The sequence below is a fragment of the Haemorhous mexicanus genome, chromosome 1 (assembly GCF_027477595.1).
Source record: "Haemorhous mexicanus isolate bHaeMex1 chromosome 1, bHaeMex1.pri, whole genome shotgun sequence".
Taxonomy (NCBI): Eukaryota; Metazoa; Chordata; class Aves; order Passeriformes; family Fringillidae; genus Haemorhous; species Haemorhous mexicanus.
Window position 1 is genome coordinate 16,715,271 of NC_082341.1, and position 20,141 is coordinate 16,735,411.

Genomic DNA, 20,141 nt, shown 5'->3' on the forward strand with positions numbered 1-20,141 from the left:
ATTTGGAAAAGCCCCAGCTGACAGCCATATTCTTCCCGATGGGGAGCTGTTGTACTGAGGCTGGTGGGATGCACTTAACAGAGGTCTTGTCAAGTCTTGGCAGAAGTGGGAGGAAAAACCTTATGGCTTATCCCAGAACACCCAGCAGGTTCGTTTGCTCTATTAATTTTAAGTACTGTGTTCCCAATGGGGTGCTACAGTTTATGACTATACTGCCAGATACAGAAGACTTCATACAGTACCATTTTAGTCACATACTGAGACTACCAGTGAGCAGTGTTACACATTAAGTCAAAAGAGTGAACCAATATGCATAGTTTTCTGAGTGGCTTTACTTGCATGGGGCTTGATGTTCATGCAGAATAGCAGGCAGAGCACTGGGAGTGTAAAGTGAAGTCCTTAAGTGAGAGCCAGGTAGGGAGGGATATCATCCATCCATCCATCCATCCATCCATCCATCCATCCATCCATCCATCCATCCATCCATCCATCCATCCATCCATCCTTCCTTCCTTCCTTCCTTCCTTCCTTCCTTCCTTCTGTGAGTGCTGTTCCAGCTTCTTTGGTGTGAGACCAATTTCAGTGCTCTGTTTCCTGTGGGTGAGTGTACAGCTGGTCTGCTGCTGCCTTCTCTCCAGTAATGGTACTTACCAACTGCAGGGACCGTTGGAAAACTACTTTTCTAGTGGGAATGTGTGTCTGTGTGGCTGCTCAGCTACCGGCCCAGCTCTCAAATGTTGCAAGTCTGTACTAACTAAATGTTGATGCCCCCATGGATTTTTTGTTTGCAGTAGAAATGCTGGTATTCTGTAGGAATTTTGCAGAGAGCCTGCTAAGAGTTACACAGTAAAAAGGAAACAACCTTTCTGGCAGAGGTCTGTTTAAAACAGTAAAGTTTAGTAGCACACCTTTTGTGCCTTCTGTCCCCTAGTGCTCAGCTGCACACAGCATTTTGTAGGCGTCTGAGGTTCCTTCTCTGTTTCTAATTTTTTTGTTTTCTCTTGAAGGATTAAGATTTTCTTCTTCCATCTCATTTACATCAGAGCTTTTTGTACTTAATCCTACAGCCATTCCAATTGTTTTCAAATGAGTGTTAAAAAAACCCCAAAAAACAAAACAAAACCTAATTCTACTTGTATCAGTACAGCTCCAATAAAAGGAGCAGATTGATTTCTGTATATTGTTCCCCTCCTGAAATAATTCACTGCCTGTTCTTTGCAGTTAACAGAACATTCAGTTTGAATAGCTACTAGGTATCTTCAAAAATACTGAATACAATGACAATAATTTAGTTTCCAACCCACAGTTACTGTTGCAAGAAAATGTACTAGCTAAGACATCATGCTATTTCTTTTCATGACCTTTTTGTACATCTTTATGTTTATATGGATTTCACACATTTTTTGGTTCAACTGAATTATTTCTAAAATTTCAGTGCTTAAGTATGTAAAGCCAGAATCTGGTGTACTTTGAAAATTAAACTCTTGGGAATTAACACTGTGGCTGTCTTCAGTCATATTTATGAATGGAATAATAGGTTTGTCTCTTGTTCTTTGCTGTGTACCTTGAAGAAAAGTTTGGTTCTGTCTTCTCTGCTGTCTTCAACTACCTAATAGCAGATATAAATAACTGCATTAAATATCAAATAGTGGGCTACCCAACTATATTTTGGATCATGGAATCATAATTTGGGTTGGAAGAGACTACTACTGGTCTAATCCAATTCCCCCTCAATGAGCAGGGACATCTCTAGATCAGGTTGTTCAAAGTCCCCTCCAACCTGACCCTGAATATTTCCATGGATGGGGCATCTGCTGCCTTTCTGGGGCAACCTGTTCAGTGTCTCACCACCCTCTGAATAAAAAACTTCATCCTAGAATCTGATCTAAACCTGCCCTCTTTCAGATTACAGCCATTCCTCCTTGTCCTATTGCTGGAGGCCCTGGTAAAGGGTGCCTGTCCAGCTCCTGTAGCCTCCTCTGGGGACAGAAAGGGGCTGTAAGGTCTCCCCTCACTCCCCATGAACAGCCCCAGCTCTCAGTCTGTGCTCACAGGAGAGGTGCTCTAACTCTCTGGTCATTTCCAGACCCACTCCAATAGGTTCATGTCTCTCCTGAGTAGAAGAATATTTTCCAGTTAACAAGCAAAGATAAAGAAGGATTATACAAAGAATTATACAAAGTGAGCTAAATTATCCTCCTGCTAGAGTCCTGAGCAAGGAGTCTTCTGTGCCTATTGAGGGGATAAAATCTCTTTCAGAAAATGGCATCAGGCTGGATTGTCAGTGTAATCCCAGTTCTTTTGGCATAACTTCCTACTTGTTAACCTTAGAGGAACATGATGCCCTTGTTTGTGAGGATTGTGAGTTGGTGAGGATTGATTTTTCCTGACAGAACAGAAAATACAAGGAAATTACATATTTTATTTAAGCAAATTAATGCAAGTTGTGAAATGTCTTAAAGCAAGTTGTACTGAACTCTCACAAACCTCAATATTTGGATAAACATGAAAATTTATAGGATGTGCAGAATTTTAAGGCAAATGAAAGGAAGAGATTGGTTTTAAAAATCCAAGTACCAGTAGCAGTGATTGCTAAGGATCACAGACCTGTCCCTGAAGTTTCTGACGTAATTTTGGCTCGTGTAAAGGGCAACCTCCATCTGATGCAACAATTTGGTTTCTAATTTCTCTCTCCTCAAAATTCCCATGTTGTCCCCAGGGAAATTGGTACTTAGTTAATGTTACAATCACACTAATCTGTCACTGAAGTGCCAAGTGAATGCACTGCTCTTCTTGAGAGGAGACATCTCCCCAAGAACAGTGAGAGTAATGAAATTGGACAACACTTATTTAATATGAAATAAATGCATCTTGGCCATGAACCTTGTTAAGCCTCAGCATTTTCTTTGCCTGTGTCATTTGTAAATACAAAGCTATGCCACCAAAACAATCTTTCTTCTTATGAAGAAAATGAATTTTTATAAAATATCACTTTGATCTTCAATATGAATTACTTTTGCTGAGATAATTTTTAACATTCATTTCTTGTTCGCTACAGCTTAGTTGTAAGTGATGATGATGTGTGGAGAGACCAGTTCTACAATGGAAATATTAAGAAAGAAAGAGGTAATGAACATATTTTAAAATGTTACAGCATTGTAACTTAATTCTCCATGAAAAAATGTGTAATAAAAAGTAACAAATTGGCTTAATTTCATTTATTAAGATATAAAACCCCTCCTGAGAAAATTAATCTGAAACATATCTTGGTTGAAGAAAGCCCTCTGAACTGGTCTTCTATGATTGTGACATACATATTAAAAGAATATAATTTTGATTTTAATTTCCCAGATATTGAAGTCTAGGGAAGTTTTCCATTGCTTTGATAGCAATACCAGGATGGGTGGAATGCTGTTGTGGCCATATCATTGCTACATCATCTACACCTGCTCTGAAAAAGAAAGAGATGCCACAGCATGGGGAAAAATCTGTTTCTGTTCTGTCTTTGAGGCTGGCATTTCTAGAGTGATACTAGTATTAATACAAGAACAGAATTTTGCCTGTAGTTGCTGGTGTAGCAAATCAAGCTTTATCATTAAAATGCATGTGTAGTAAAATAATGTTATACATATTCATCTGTGTTAGGCATACTTACAAAAATACCATTTTAACTGTGTATATACAAACTCTGTGTCTATAGAAACAACACATGGTGGCTTTTGCTATGGAACTGTTTTATTTTGCTGATGCTCAGTTTACATTTAAACACACTTGTCTTTATATTTAAGGTGCAATAGTGCTACGACTTGCCAAGTCGTGGTTTCGGATAGGATCCTTGGAAATCTTAGCTCACTCTGGGGAACTGGACTTACTAAGGTTTGAATTGAATCTTCACAGTAACTGAAATAGTTTTCTCAACCATCAAATTACATTAGAATTCATGTATACAGTTGGAATTTAGACATAAATTATTTAGCAAGTGAGATTACATAATTTAGAAAGCCAACCTGCTATTTTTATACAGGCATACCAAAGATCTTACCTCACAAGGGTAAAACCCTTGAGATGTTTCTAAAAGCCTGGATCTTACAAAATGAGGAAAGTTTTATACCTAAGTACTTCTGGTAACTAAGCACTAGGGAGGAGTTGTTTGTTTTGGAAAGATTTGTAAGTTGAAAGTGTAAGTTCCTACATTTCTCAGTTTTCTGTGACAGGTTTTGCAAATTTCAATGCATGTATCCCATTTCCCTAAGCCTGTCTTGTAGGTTTGGGAACAGCCAGCTATTGTGGAAGTAACCCTACTCCATAAGAATTCAGTCAGAACATTTTCTTTGTGAGAATTCTGATGTAGAATAGTTATTCCTTGTAATCTCATACTGTTTTTTTGGAAATGCGAACTGGTTTTTTTTTCCCTAAAAAATGGATATTGCTGCATGCAGAACCATGTCCTGGTGTGCTCTGGAGATTTAGTGTGGGGGTAATTTTAACTCTGTGTGGCAGTCTCCAGTCATATTTATGACTACAGCTAAGCATTTTGGAAGAGCTTAATCTAATAAATAGACTAAGTCTAAATAGACTGAGTTTTTTAATAACTTTTTGTGGCAAGCTGTAGATCAGCATTTTGCTGTTTGAAAACAAGAATTTTTAATGATCAGTTCCAAAGTACCAGTTTTGTTCAAAGAATTCTGTTTCTGCTGTTACAGAAGATTGCTAGACTTTATCATCCAGGAACATTTTCCATCAATAGCTATGAATGATTCAAACAGATACCTGGTAAGTCTTTTTTCAGAGTCGTTATTATTTTCCACAAAATAAAAATGAACAAAAATTACAGGAAGATCTTCACAATTTCAAGTTTTACAAGATTTTAAAATTTGAAGTGAGCTTCCAAGTTTTATTAGCAAAAGTTTGGTAATTCTCTGCAGTAAAAATCTGCTTCTTGGTGTTTTTTTGTTTTCTCAAAGTCAAATGTGAACATTTTTTACCAGTGTCCATTTTGGAAACGTTTATTGTGAAGCTTCCATTTTCTGTTGTATTTTGTTCTCTTACTGCTCAGGTTGTCAGTGATCAGTGGTCAAGTTGTGATGAAATGTGCTTTTGCTAATGTAAATGTAGTATATATGGTACATTCTAGTACACTGCCAAGCATATATAGTGTCTTTTGTTTTGTTTTGTTTTGTTTTCAATTTTAATTTCTTTAAGGGCATCTGTGTATACTTATTTAACTATAGTCTTTGCTGAATAAGGTTATTATGCATTCACATAATTTAGAATGGGAATGACAAGTCCTGACAGATACTTAAATTTGGAAAATAGAATGTATTACATATTTCTAAAGTGAATAAAATGCTTATGTATTTCAATATTTTTGATACAGAGAGCTTGAAGTAAAAGATGTATTTGATTTCAGGAATTTTTCTCTACGGTCGTGTCAGAGACTGCAAATCTCATTTCCTTGTGGATGTCTGTGGGGTTTGCACATGGTGAGGTGCCAGATGGCATTGGCTTTAGGGGAGGGACACTTTACAGTAAGGTACTTTAAAATGGCTTTTATTGCTCACCTTGGTATTTCGTTCTGCTGATGTCTTCACCTACAGCTTTATCTGTCATGCAAGGGGCTTTCGTGTCAGAGTTGTGCTGTCTGATCTCTCAGAGCACAGCTCTGACAGGATGAGAATGGGGGAGCAAGAATTCTCAGAGCTGTTGCAGCAGTGCAGGGTACAAAGACAGGGTACTGATGCCATGTGTAAATTTAACTGCTCTGAATTTGATCCCTCCACACACAGCCCAGGCCTGCTACAGTGCTCAGGACATGGAGCTGTCTGCCTCTGCTGCAGATTTGTGGGATTTACCCCAAAACAGCAGCAGGAGCAGCAGCCTGGGTGTGCTGTGGGGCATGGGCTGGGGGCACAGGGATGGGTACATTCTCCAAAGTCTGATTCCTGAGAGCTCTCTAAATTCAGTGCACCTGTTTCACAGCAAATTGCCTGCAGACTGGGGTTCAGGTGGAATTTTAACTTTTGTTTCTCCTTTCTGTTTAACTGTAGGAGTGTGCAATACAGATAACTTCAGTTTATTGTCCATAACAATAGATTATGGTCCATTTGGATTTATGGACTCCTATGACCCAAGTAAGTGTAGCATTTAAATTTTTTTTTTACTTAAAATAATCTTTTTATATTAAATTATATAGTTTCCATTGCATGAAAACTCCTTTCATTATTAGAAAAACCCTAAGCATGTGTACTGTTAGAAGAGCATTAGGAAAAAAAAATTGCATTAGTGACCAGTTTTATGATACACTATATAAGTTGCATTCAAGGACTAAAAGTCTTGTTAATGAAGTATTACTATTAAACTCATTTCCATGAGAGTGTTTCCACTTGAAAACCATCAATCCAATGGATACTACAACAGAAGCCTAGAAAACTAAAAATTGTGTATTGCTGGAAGCAGCCAAAAGCAGAAGTTGAGTACAGTGACTTTGCATGCATGAAAGCTCTAGTTTTATAATCACAGCAGCTAATTATATGTTGGAAGAAAAGAAATCAAAGCTACACAGTCATGGTAACCTTTCTTTGAGGGTCTTAACTCAGTCAGTCTGGGATTGATAATACAGGTTCAGTATGTACATAAATGTGTATTCTTAGAATATTGTTTATAGTTTGCAACTAAATAAACTTCAGAACCTGCAGTGGTTATCTTGCAATGTGTTTTCATGCCTGCAGCATCAAATTAAGGAGAAGTCATGAGAATAAATGTCATATTGTTTCTATTGTATTGAACAAAATGGGGCTTTTTTGCTTTTAGATCTTTCTTTATAGGGTGGGTTGACCCCCGCTGGCAATTAAGGATCCACAAGCCACTTGTTCACTTCTCCCTGCTGTGGGCTGAGGGAGACAATTGGAAAAGCAAGGCTAAGGAAAAGCTTATGAGTCAAGATAATGACATTTGTATAAGTCAAGGGGAAAAAATGGCAGGAGTGACCAGCAAGTGATGCAAAGACAATCACTCACCATATGTCACCACCAGACTGATGCCAAGTCAGTTCCCAAGCAACAACTGCCTTGGAAAAACTACCCCTAGTTTTTATTGCTGATCATGATGTTGTAAGTGTGGAATATCCCTTTGATCAGCTGAGCTCAGCTGTCCCAGCTGCATCCCCTCCTAGCCTCTTGCCCACCCCAGCCTCATTTTCTGGGGCTGCAGAATGAGAATTGAGCCCTTGATGCTGGGCCAGCCCTGCTGAGCAATGTGTAGAACATTGCTGTGCTATCAGCACTGGTTTGGTCCCAAGTCCAACACACGGCGCCAGACAGGCTGCTGTGAAGAGAACTGACTCTGTCCCAGCCAGACAGTGCACCCTAGAGCCAGATGAGAGGTGTTGGAGTCAAAATTCAGATTGGAACCACTCACCAGATCTGACAGACGAGCTGGGAGTCTCCTCCTTAAAGCTCCATTTGCTGTCAGTGTCCTCTGAGGACTCAGGTGATGCTATGTGCATTGATCGGCTTATCTGGGTTTGATCTAAGTCAGGGGCTCCCACTGATCCCCTCAGGGACTGCTGCTGTAGATAGGATAGATTTTACTTCTGGATATAAAATCCAGATACTTGTAACTTGCATGACAGGTATTTGTTATCTCCCAGATAATGGATTTGCATACTGGAACATATTAGGCCTATTTTTTATGTGAATGCAAAGCTTGCTTGTCCAATTGAAACAAGTCTGGCTAAGGTGGCCTATTAAATACATGTTTACTGTATGTGTGACTTTTCCATAAATACTTAAATCCTGAATCTAGTTGGACATTTGTTTGCTTAATCTATGTGCTAAACACTAGCATTAGATGTAGTAAAAATACTGGGTTTAAGTGTAAAATACTGTTTTTAATGCAAAAGTAGGTTATTTTCTCTGTAACCATCTGAATTTACCTTGTATCTTCAGGTAGGAGAATGTCACTTGTGACACATGGGAACTTGTGTGTGAAGGATGTATTCCTTTAATTTGCAAATAATAGATCTTGAGTTAATTCACTTTAAATAAGTATTCTTGTGATCTAATTTTAAATATTTAAGTACTTCTAAGTCTTCTATAAGTTTGCTGTGTATGTATAAAAATGAATGTTTTTCCATATTTTAACACTGTTTCATTTTTGTAATTACTCTGTTATGGAAAAGTAATATTTTGTTTGAAACAGATTTTGTTCCAAACACATCTGATGATGAAAGGAGGTATAAAATAGGAAATCAGGCAAGTGTTGGGCTGTTTAATCTGAGCAAGCTGTTACAAGCTCTAAAACCTTTATTGGATCCCAAGCAAAAGCAGCTGTAAGTAATCCTTAAAATATCATAATGCTTAAAGGAACTAGTGAGATGAGAGACACCGTAATCACCATATGCTTAGGAAAGAAAGGGATTTGCTTTTAAAATATTTTTTTTTTAACTGGCAATTGATTCTGGATTAGTTGTTGGCCAGAACAAGATTGGAGGGCGGGGAGAAAAGTTTTTGTTGGGTCAGAAATAGTAGTAAAATAGGACTATAGGGAGCTATTAGATGTGTGATCCTTTCTCCTTTCACTAAGGTGGGACCTTTGCCCACACCTTTCTGTTCTAAGTTTGCCTGGCTTGTTTTGTAAGACATTTACTTAGGAACACCATGCATCCTCCTGAAGTAATGAAGTAGTATTTTAATAGCCTCTTGTAAAGATTCTTATATGAAGAACAGACCCCAGATGATTCAGAATATCAGTGTTTCTGAGAAAGCAGGCAGAAGTTTTTGTTGTTTAGAGTACAGCAGGATTATACCTGCAGCTGCATTTCAGTTCCTTAGAACTTGACATTTCTTCTGTTTTGCAGAGCTTCCCAGATTTTGGAGGGGTATGGTGAGCACTATCACAGTCGGTATGCACTTTCAGAACTGAAACCTTCTACTCACAATGCTATAAAATATATAATGCTCACAACTTCCATTCTTTGTTCCTATTTTCAGTTTCACAGAACTATTCAAAACAAAATTGGGTCTTCTTGGGGAGAATGAGAATGATAACTATTTGATTGCTTTCCTCTTAAAAGTGAGTTGTTTACTTTGCTAATTTTGTTGGCAAACATCTGAACTGGTACCCCACACTTGAAAAACACTCAGAGAAGTATCTTTATTCCCTAGATTATGGAAGATACAAAGGCTGATTTTACAATGACATTCCGAGAGCTGAGTGAAATTACTGCGGACCAGTTAAAGGAGCTCCATATTCCTGAGGTATAAATACAAGCACCCAGCCCTAGGAATACTTAATATAAAAAGAGTAGATCGAGTTGGACATAACTCTGATATACTAGAGGCTATCTCAAGCCATGATTTGTCTGGGAAATATGTTACTGTGTCATTATTAAGGGACAGAGGGATGAATACACCTGTATCAGGCTACCCCTTGTTAAGCCTGTATCTGGTGATGATGGATATGTTAATGAAAAGGGCTAATGAAAGGGGCATTCATGAAAAATGCTGAGGTCAGAATTTCAGCCTTTGGTACAGATCCAATGAGTAGTCATAAATACTCATACAAAACTATGTTTTTTGTCACATTTAATGTGGGTCTGCTACAAAGAATTTTCTTCCCCTTCATCTCCCTGGTTTTTTGTTGTTTTGTTTAAGAATACCTTTTGTCCAACAAGTGAAGTTGCACAGGGCTCATGAGGAAAATTTCAGCCTCAAGTCAACCAGACTGTTCCTGACATGGGTTAACCAGGTGGCCTAAGCCTCAGGCATATTTGCTTATCTTGGTATTTAATGATAAGTGAGATCCCATCTCAACATAAATTCCTGCTACAACTCTTTGCCCAGCGTGGCCTCTGCCCTTCCTTGAGCAAGAGATTGGTTTTAAATGTAACTTAAGGCATAAGAATACATTTTGCTATTGTGTTCTGCTCAGCCTGCTATCTCATCCTGTGTTGCTCTAACTTAGCCTAAGCTTATTCTTCAGGACCAAGTATAACCATATATGAAATACATGAGAGTATTTAAATTTTTTACCTGGATGTAGTGCAATCTTTGAAAGTGGAAATATAGCTGACATTTTTGAACTGGACTGAGATGCTAGGCAAGTCATAATTGAATAAAAAAGCAAAAGGGAAATTCTGAAAAGAAAGCTTGTAATCTGGTTCTGAAAAAGAACCTAAACTGGAAAGAAAATAGCCTTTTTGTGAGAGCCAAAATGATTTTTTATTCTTTTATTCTTTAACACAGTGCCTTTTCCATGTGATGAATATTGTTCATTTTGCCTGGGAAACTTCATTGCCTTCCCCAAACATCTGATTTATGTCTGCTTGTTTTTGAAACCAATTTAAAAGGAGAGCAGGTGGACTTAAGAGGTTGCTTTTAGGCAGGAGGATGACAATGTAAAAGACTGAAGAAAATGAGGAGTTGATGGTTCTTTTTCCAAGTATAATTAAGTGTTTTTGAGCAAATTTTCTGGTTTTCCTTGTTTTCTTATGTTAAGTAAGAGGTCTATCCTGACCTTTTCTATGAACTTGAAGCCATTAAGAATTTAAAAGTTTAGATACTCTAGAGGTAAGCAACAAAAAACCCCAGGAGCTGTGGCTTTGGAATTATTTGTTTGCACAGGAGGGTGATAAGAGGATGGGTGTGTTTGTAAGAGAAGGTATTTTTGTCATAGAACCCAAGGGATCGTTCCATTTATGGCAACTCCATCTTCCCATCTTTGAAGCTGATGGCTGAGGAACCAGCAATTGTGGTGTAGTTGTGATCCTGCTGCTACACTGAGGGTCATTTCCAGCCTTCACTTGGTACAAACATGATCTTTTTTTTTTCCCACACAATGAAATTATTTAGCCCACAAATTCTGAGTTCCAAAACTGATGTGGAAAAACAAGTACAATTTTATGCTGGTAAAATTTTTCATTGTTTTAAAGAATTTGAATTTTAAAGTAATTTCACCTCTGTTTATTTACACACTTTATGAGTAAGTTTTCATATTGATTTGTACATCACTTAAGATTTTTTCAGCTGCATACCAAAATTGACCTAAAAATGCCAGAATCCTTTGGGAACACTGCAGGAGTCCTTATATTTAATATTAACTGAAAACATTCTGAAATTCCTCCTTAAGCAGCATAACTCTGCACATCTTTGAACAATGCTTGATTCTCATACACACCTGTTATCCACCTGCCTGATTCCCAGCTCTGTCATTTCTGTGCTCATTTTTATGATCAAATATAGTTTTCATATATTTTTTACTCTTATTCCTCAAAAAGAAACCAAAACCAAAAAACCCAGATGGGATCAAAACTTTTTCTTCTTGCTTTTAATTTCCCTTACCTCTTTTTAGTTCTCAAATATGTGCTGTTTAGCTCCTTTTATCTATGTCCATTTCTTCCTAATCTGCTCTTTCTCTGAAGTTCATTTTTTTTGTCTGTGAGCTTTGGCTGCTTTCAGCTGAGGAATATGAAGCAGCTGTTAGCTCAGTGTAAGCAGCCAGGGAGGCCTGGTTTGTGTTTGCTGTCCATCACTGGGGGCAGTAACCCCAAGCTCTGATTCCTTGCTGTCAGCCTTTTCCAAGTTCTCTCCTCTCCTGCTGTCTCTATTCTTCTCAGTTTTCTCCTATCCCTGTAGACTTTAGTTTCCCTTTCCATCCACATTTTCTTTAATCATGTATTTTGCTTATTGCACAATTTTTGATGAAAAACAACTCTATGAATATATCTGGCCCATGTACGAGTCTCAGAAGAGAGTGAAACCTGTATTTATGTAGCTTAAAAAATCAAATTGGTCAGACAATAAGCCAAGGAAAAACAGGGGTGAAGTGCTAGAGGTGTTTAGGTAAAATTTGTCATAACAGAGATGGATTCATGGGGCTGTATCATGCTAGCAAAAATAAACAATTTGAATACAGGGGAAAGGATACTAGTAGAAAGAATGTTTAGGGAGAAAATTCTTTGAAGGGTCATGATACGTTTGCCTTTTAATTGCTCATTGTCCTGCTTTTAGCTGGGATAAGAGTTAATTTTCTTCCTAGTAGCTGGTAGAGTGTCATGTTTTGGGTTCAAATTGTGAATAATACTGATAACACACTGAAGGTTTAGTTGTTGCTGAGCAGGGCTTACACTAAGTCAAGGACTTTTCAGCTTCTCATGGTGCCCTGCCAGCAAGGAGGCTGGAGGTGGACAAGAAGCTGGGAGGGGACAGAGCCAGGACAGCTCACCCAAACTGGCCAAAGGGATATCCCACAGCATTGGTGCCAGGCTCAGCAAATAAACTAGGGGAGAGCTCGGGGAACTATCCTGCTTGGGGAGTGGCTGGGCATAGGTTGGTGAGCCATTGAGTTTTCATTTGCATCACTTGTTTGTGTCGGGTTTTATTTCTCTCTTCTTTTGATATTTTCCTTTTCATTGCTATTATGATTCTTATTATTAAATTATTTCAATTATTAAACTGATCTTATCTCAACCCATGAGTTTTCTTACTTTTAACCTTACTTTAAACCTCAGTTGAGGGGGAGTATGAGCAAGTGGTTACGTGAGGCTTAGTTGCCAGCTGGGACTAAAACACAGTATTTGTTGCTTACTTTGGTTTTTGCTTAACAGAAAAATAATTCTGATTATCTGTCAATAAATGTTTCTTTCTCTTTAGGAATTCTGGGCTCTCCAGGATCTGGGTAAACACAAATTATTTTCAGAATGGGTTACTGTGTACCTCCTGAGATTAAACAGGTAAGTCTGATTGTAGTTTAAAATGTGTATTTGCCAGAAGCAGGCAACTTTAATCTGCAGTGATTTTGCATAGTCTTTAATGGGCCTAATGAACTGGCCCAAACATGGTTTCATATGCCTTTTTTTGTTTTCTTGGCTCTACATTCTGCTGGATTCAACAATAATTACTGTTGTAGTTTTGTTTTGACACTCAGGTACATAAAAATGACATGGTAGGAGTAATTTCTATTCTTTGTCCTTCATTGAGCACCTGATCAGTTTTCTTTGATTAACAGTTTTTCTTAAAATACCAAACCTACAGATTCAGTCCAAGAATCACAAACAGGCTTTGCAAGTACATAGGAATGAATAGTGTTTAATTACTGTTTATTTCTATCTATTTACTATGTAATAACATTGCTTTATGGTGGCAGGGGATGGAAGTTGAACAGTTGCAAATACACAGATTGTGTTTGGAAACCGTGGTGTTGCATAGATAGGAATGCACAGGATTCTTTTGTGTTAGATCAATAAAGAATCTAACATTTTTTCTTAGTTATGTATGGTATGCATGGCTAATAGTAGTGAAAATAAATACATATCAGGTACTTGGAAATTTTATTCAGTAAATAAAGTTCTTTTTGGGAAAAAGTCAATACAAGGCACAAAACCTACAAGAAAGTGTGCAGTTTTTTCCAAGCCTAATTATTCATAGAGATTCACACCAGCTTCTGCCAAACACAAAAGCAGAGCACTTAATGATTTTAATGGAAGTCAAATAAGATATTTCTAAAAATAAATCAGCTTAATCCTCACTAGCTAAAGTGCTTTCTGTTTTTCTTCTTTTTGGTTTTGATGTGTAGTAACAATGGTGATTCAGATGCCAAAAGAAGAACAAGAATGGCAAGTGAGTAAAACAGTCCAAAGGAATCATCTGCTTGCAGATGGCAATTATCTATTTACATGTTTCTTTAGTGTGAGATGTTTTTCTTCTTGGGTAGAACTAAAATACAGTATTTTTCTCAAGAGGAGAAACTCTCATTATGCTGCTCCATAGTTCTTGTAACACTATACGTGCATTCTGTCTGTCTCTGCCCTTTCTACATGCTACACAGCATTCAGATTTCTGATAGGGACACACTTTTTCTTTCTGTCACCCAGAGGAAAACTCCTTGTGAAAGGACTATGTGGTCTTAGGAGGCAAAGGAAGGTTCTTTGATTCTCCATGTTATTCTAAAGACAAAATGGCAAAGGTACTGCAGGTAGGTATCACAGAAGAAAAAGTGGATATGAAACTCCAAGAATTGTTCAGCGGGAGATATTTTTGATCTGCAGTAAGCTGCGGTAAATTTGTGAAATTTGCTTATAAGAGAAAATGAGCAACTAAAAATCAATGACCAAAAGGGAATAAAGGAACTACAAGATCTGATCAAACTCTGATGAGGCTTCACTGTTACACTGCTTTGCAGGGTGCTTCCTGCAAAGCAGGATGGAAATGGCTGCACTCTTTTGTTAGATATTGATTGGCCTCTTTCTTCTAAAGCTCCAATCGATTTGCTAGGAAAATGGCAGGAGCTGGCACTGACTTTCACTAATGAGGTAGTAAAACTACAGAGGCCACAATTTATGGTGTCAGGTTTACATCCCCATTTTCTAACAAAGGCTCTATTCTTTTTAAAGAACACTTCTTCAAATTCTACATGCATTTAAGAAAGTTATTATGAAAAGAGCTATCAAGAAGAGATATTTATTTTGTTGGTTTTCGATAGGGTTAAGAAGCTTCCTCTGTGAGTTTCTGAGGCCCTTCACTCAATTATCATTTTGAATTTTCAAGCTCCTGTTTTCCTCAGCTAAAATTGAATGCTGAAAACTGTCTAAACACATTTCTTATTTTTCTGTATCTTTAAAATCTGCTTTTAGAGAAAATTATGGTATTCTGAGGTTTTATTCCAAATCAGAAAGGATCCTAATTTGTCAATGATCTTGTGCAAACCATCTTTATGTTTTTCTACATGCACCTCAGAGGATCTCATAGTACAAGAGACAGATGAAACATGGAAAAGAGTTTTTGCCTCCAAAATCACACTTGTGCTAATGGTCTTAGTTTTGGTAGCAGTCAAAACCTGATCTGCAAAGATTGATGGTTCAGTTCGTTTTCTTCCATATCTTCCATCACTCTCTATTCATACTGCAGAGCTGCAAAAATTTATAATAGGCTACTGATGTTAGTTTGTTATTGCTTTATTTAAAATCAACAACCCTTGGTGGACTTTTACTAGCTGCTCGATAGTACAGTGTGACTGAAACTTCTTACAGAGGTTTTTGAGATTTTTTTTTGTTCTTTTTTACATTTTTACGTCCATGGAGTTAAATAGATTACTTAGATTCCCCTCCTGTGGTCTCTTTTGTTTCGTTTTTTTTGTTTGAGCATTTGCTTGTAACAGTTGTCCTTGTCAGCACAACTTGCAGCAGAAATCTGGCTCAATTTAGTCAACTCTGCATTTTTACCCAGCATTTCATGTTGAAGACAAATATGTCCTGGCTCCTCAGATTCTCAACTGGGTTGGGATGTTCCACTAAATTGTATACTGCTGTCTTTGATTGACCTTGAATATATTGGCATTAACACCTCATTATTCATCACCCTTCCCTAATTGTTAGTAAGTGTCATAAAAAGTCTCACTTCTCAAAGTACATTAACTTGAATCATTTGAAGTCATCACTTAGTAATTATTTTTATTTTTTTCTCCCTTTTTGTTTCTGTTCTTAGTGTTTTATCTTGCACTGCCTAAACTTAGTTCTTCTGGAGTTAATCAAAAAGTTTTGACAAACCAAGTCTAAAATTGTATTTCTTTACAAAAGCAGCATGTAAAAAAAGTAGACCAGATCATGCTTATAAGGGCACAAAAGTTCTTTTGCTTTGTCCTTTTCTTACCTGGCTTGTATTACTCTTTCATAATTATCTTGTCATTTGTGTTAAATACTGATATTTTTAAAACCACTGTGAAACTTGTCAATTTGCAATTGTTAAGAATTTATTTCTGGGACAAATATTCACCTGCTAAAATGACTCACAGCTCTAATGTGAATTACCATTTTTTGAATGAGTCATATGTTAACTTTTTCACCCTTTAAAATATTTTTTTAAATAGTTATCACACTTTACTATTGATAACCCATTTACTGTATTAAATCAAATACTTGGCCAGAGCAAATTATTTTGCCAAGTGGTAAAACACTGTTCTTTAGCAGTTAGAGCAGAGTGTTGTTATGCCCAGTAGGCAGTTGTATTTATTGATTTTTTAATATGTGTAAGTACATACTGGACAGTGGGGATGTGAAAAAGAAAAATGTCTGTGACGCCTTCTAATATATTATTTGTAAATAAAATAATTTAATAAGTAATTGATTAAAGGACTTGAGTAGAGGGAAGTTTGAGATGGTAATTTTGATGATTCCTCTGCTTTTTCCAATACCCTCTTTCAAAGATGCTGTAAGGGTATTTATAAGAATATTTTATACATGTCCAAGATATATTTTTAAAAAGAAATATATAAACCTAACATTTATTCATATAAAACCTACTGGGACATCAGTGGAAAGAGAAGGAGATGAAGTTTGTGTATGTCCATAAATCACAGACTTTTGGTTTCAAGTGCATGAGTGAAACACCTTTGGTATCACTAATGCCTTAATGCAAAAAATGCTTATTGAATTGGGGAAAATATATGCAGACCAATGGCAAATTAAGACTTCAAAGCAAGCTTGAAGTGTTAACAATTATTCTGTAACATTGTTTTGGTTATTGGATAAAGGGAAAACTTACTGAAGTAGAATTCTAGCCTTTAATTGCAGAACAAAAATAAGAATTTCATTGACATAATTTGCCAAAAAATTGATAATTAGAGCCATGTGTGCTGATACGAATTGTCCCTGGCATACATTTTGACAAAACTCCTTATATAACTTGTTAATGGCTCTAGTGTAGGATATATCTTAGTTTACTAATTCAGCAGTTTCATTTTTCCAGTGTTGCTACATTCTCTCTGCTGCTCATTAGATAAAAGCAGCCTGAAACAAGACAGGGAAGCAGTGCAGATGTCATGAGGGTTTCCAAAAGGATACATACACAGACAGCTGTGGAAAAAAGTGAGGAACCTCTGCCTACCCCTGGCCAGGAGATTAAAAGGAAAGTTGAAAAAGTAGTTTCTAAAAAATACACCTGAAATGTAACATTAAAGGCTTTTATGGCCTATATACATATAATTTAGAGGATATATTAGTAATTAATTTTAAAATTAAATAATATAATATTCATTTCTGTGATCTCCAGGAAAGTATTGACAACACTGAAATGTTTTCCATCAATACAGCAGGAACCTAGGCCACAGTAAACTCATTGCACTTGAAAAGCTTGCTGGTGTTCCTGACAGGAAATCCTTCCTCTATCCATGTCATGTTCTGTGCTACTTTAATTTCTGTTTGGCACTTTGGCACAGTGATTTATAGTGCGGTTTAAAAAATCCTTTTAGTAACTCACAGAATTAAGTAGATTGATAAATTCTTTTTCCTTTTTATGCATTTTTTCTTTATCTGCAAATTTAACTCTTCTTGAAGATTTCAGTGACATGTTTCAAAGACTGTTTTCCTTTTTTTAAAATGTCTAAGTAAATTTAATATTATTTACTCTTGGTTTCAGCTGTTAATCCTAGATACATACTTCGGAATTGGATGGCAGAATCAGCAGTGCAAAAAGCTAATTTGAATGATTTCTCAGAGGTAAAATTATCTTTCTTTTTTTCTTAACAGATTTAATAATAACTGGCATAACAGCTAATGAAACAATTTTTACATTTACACTTTGAATTGCACTACATTTTGACCAAAGTTGTACCATGTAACACCAATTGCTCTTTAAAGTATTAACAAAATTATTAATAGTATTAATTATAACATAAATAGTAGTGACTGTATTAATAGTGGTACAAATAATAGTAAGCAATTCATGTGATAGTTTCTGGAGCCAGAAGGGTGCGTAAGACAAAAAGTGGAAAAAACTTTCCTTGTTCACCAGAAAACATCTGGTATAAAAACTTATCCATTTGTAATTGCTTCCAGGTTCAGCTCCTGGAGCAGGTTTTACAGCACCCCTTTCAGAGACAGGAGGCTGCAGAGAGAGCAGGGTACTCCCTGCGCCCCCCAGCCTGGGCCAAGCATCTCAAAGTCAGCTGTTCATCCTGAGGGACATTCAAACAACCAAGAAGAATCAAGGTTAAAGCTCAAGCCTTCAAACAGGGCTAATGGATCAAGCCACAGGAACTTCTCTCCCTTAGACTTTGTGGACTGGAATCTGCTACTGTTCTTGACCAACTTAGGAAGTCTCAAGATTAAAGAAGTGCATCACTATGGATGGTTGCATCAGCAGATTATACTGGCATCGACGACTCTGCCTCTCACATTCAGCTGTGCTTTACTTTCAGTCCCAATATTTAAGTTCTGCCAAACTCTTACACTTGACCTCTCAAAATTCATGGTGATCAGGTGGGTCTTAATAGCTTTTAGTGACTGATCAATTTAAAATCCATCTAAGCTAGTATTAATAATGCTGTATTTTGATGAGTTTTCCTCTTGCTGTTACACACAGCCAAATATAGCCATGTTCTGTAGACATAAATGTTCTTAAATCTTGCAGACCTGGCACAGAGGATCATCTTAGACCTTGACATCTTTTCTCATTCTGATTATGTTTTGTCCCATTAAACTGACAAAAGATTTAAAGGAAATTCTGTTAAATAGTTTGCAAAGATGTCTGTCTTAGTCCGGAGTAAGGTTTGGTGTCTTTGTTGGTGTCAGGTGCTTATCCAGAGGACCACTGCTCTTTGAAAGTTAGTAGTAGAAAGATTATTCGTGCATAGATATGAAGTCTCAGAAAAAATTCACTGTTTGGCACTAGAAAAGGACTGTGTTGGGAGCATCTCAGCTGAGACTGCTTCCATTTCAGGTACGGAGGAAGGTTAAAAAGGACATGCTGCAATTTCAGATATTTTCAGGCTAAAATACTGTAAGGTCTAGTGATGTGCAGACCATTTGGAAGGCAATAGGGCAGGTAGAGGTAGAAGGATAAATTTCTTTTTACAAACACTTTGAATTACAGCTTTGGAACAACTTTTTGTATTTTGCAGCATATTTTAGTACCAGATCAAGCCAGAAAATTGTGTATCAATAAAAGGCAGCTTTGTTCTTTGAATGGAGTTTAAATCTTACATTTAAAAAATTCCATGTAACCATGTACCTACACAAAATAGTTGATAGAGGTCTAATCATCACAGCATTTTACTTGATTTTTGGAGTTTTCTGTAGGCTTTGATTTTTTTTGTTTTGAAGAAAGTTCAATTTCTTTTGTGTAAGATTAAGTGCATGAAGTATAATTGACTGCAGATGTAAAATGTATTAAAATTGATTTTTTTGTGTTGTGACAAAAGAGAAGGGAGGAAATAGGGTGGGAAACTGAATGTGTGAATGGTAGAAAAGCCATTGTAAAAGTCTCAGTGCTTTGTGACCTTACTGTGCAACATTTTTCCGAGGACATGTTCTGCTTTATTTTGATGCTGGGTGTGTATTTCTTAAAAGTAATTTGATTTAAAAACAGTTGACTCGCAGACAGCTGTTATCACTTAAGTATGTCAAATATGTGCACTCCTAGTCAGAAAATGACACCTAGCTCTTCAATGATACTGCATAATACTTCCTTCAGTTATATATGGAAAGGGATTTGGAAACAGTAATCCTTTTCTCATTTTAAAAAAATTTTTTAAACTCCTGGTTTTAACCCTCTTACTTTTAGGCCATTGGTGTTTTTCCCCTCCACTTTGAACAGAGGCTTGTATGAGCCTTGCACTGGTCTCGAGGGCATTTCTCAGTTTGGCAGTTTGAGGGTGCTTAGATACTTCTGAATGTCCCAGCATGTCAATCCAAGACTTCCAGGTGACACTTTTGTTAGTGGTTGGCATAGTTCTCTTGGTGAGAGCTTTTTGCTCAGTTCAGCTGAAAGCAAGGAAGCTCAAAAACCAGTAAGAGCTGGATGGACTCTCTCTGTGTCAGCTTAACATGGTGTTTATAGCAAAATCATTTCAGGAAGAAATTCATGTGGTTCCAAACACTGTTTTCAGCTTTAAATAAAATAAAACAAAAGAAAAATTTTTGAAAGTAGTGATTTCAAAGGGAAAGGTTCTTTAGGAAGATATGGTTACAGCTTTCTTATTTCTGCTAAGCTTGTAATGCAGGTATGTAAGTACTGACAAATCAACCTTAAGCCACAAATAAGACTTGAGATGACCCAAAACACAGACCGTGGCACGGCCATCAACTTGTCATTCTCTTGCTTCCACCACCACTTCTGGATCTAGGAATCCATTCTGACAAACACAGCAGG

General features: G+C 36.9%; 1 protein-coding gene across 4 annotated transcripts in view; it reads left to right on the forward strand.

The window, feature by feature from the left end:
• LOC132324811 (protein adenylyltransferase SelO-like) overlaps positions 1-19,906 on the forward strand; it is a 24,124-nt gene extending 4,218 nt beyond the window's left edge. For 2 of the 4 annotated variants that reach the window (XM_059841326.1, XM_059841335.1), the window contains 13 exons: positions 3,059-3,126; positions 3,789-3,876; positions 4,704-4,773; positions 5,411-5,483; positions 6,048-6,131; positions 8,200-8,329; positions 8,858-8,902; positions 8,991-9,072; positions 9,165-9,257; positions 12,651-12,730; positions 13,573-13,616; positions 17,409-17,488; positions 17,828-19,906. In XM_059841326.1, coding sequence (XP_059697309.1) covers positions 3,059-3,126; positions 3,789-3,876; positions 4,704-4,773; positions 5,411-5,483; positions 6,048-6,131; positions 8,200-8,329; positions 8,858-8,902; positions 8,991-9,072; positions 9,165-9,257; positions 12,651-12,730; positions 13,573-13,616; positions 17,409-17,488; positions 17,828-17,950 — 1,060 coding nt within the window. In that variant the 3' untranslated portion in view covers positions 17,951-19,906. Of the gene's footprint in view, positions 1-3,058; positions 3,127-3,788; positions 3,877-4,703; positions 4,774-5,410; positions 5,484-6,047; positions 6,132-8,199; positions 8,330-8,857; positions 8,903-8,990; positions 9,073-9,164; positions 9,258-12,650; positions 12,731-13,572; positions 13,617-13,870; positions 13,972-17,408; positions 17,489-17,827 lie in introns of all 4 variants that reach the window. The other 2 variants (XR_009485743.1, XR_009485744.1) reach the window with 2 other exon arrangements.
• The last annotated feature ends 235 nt before the right edge of the window (positions 19,907-20,141 follow it).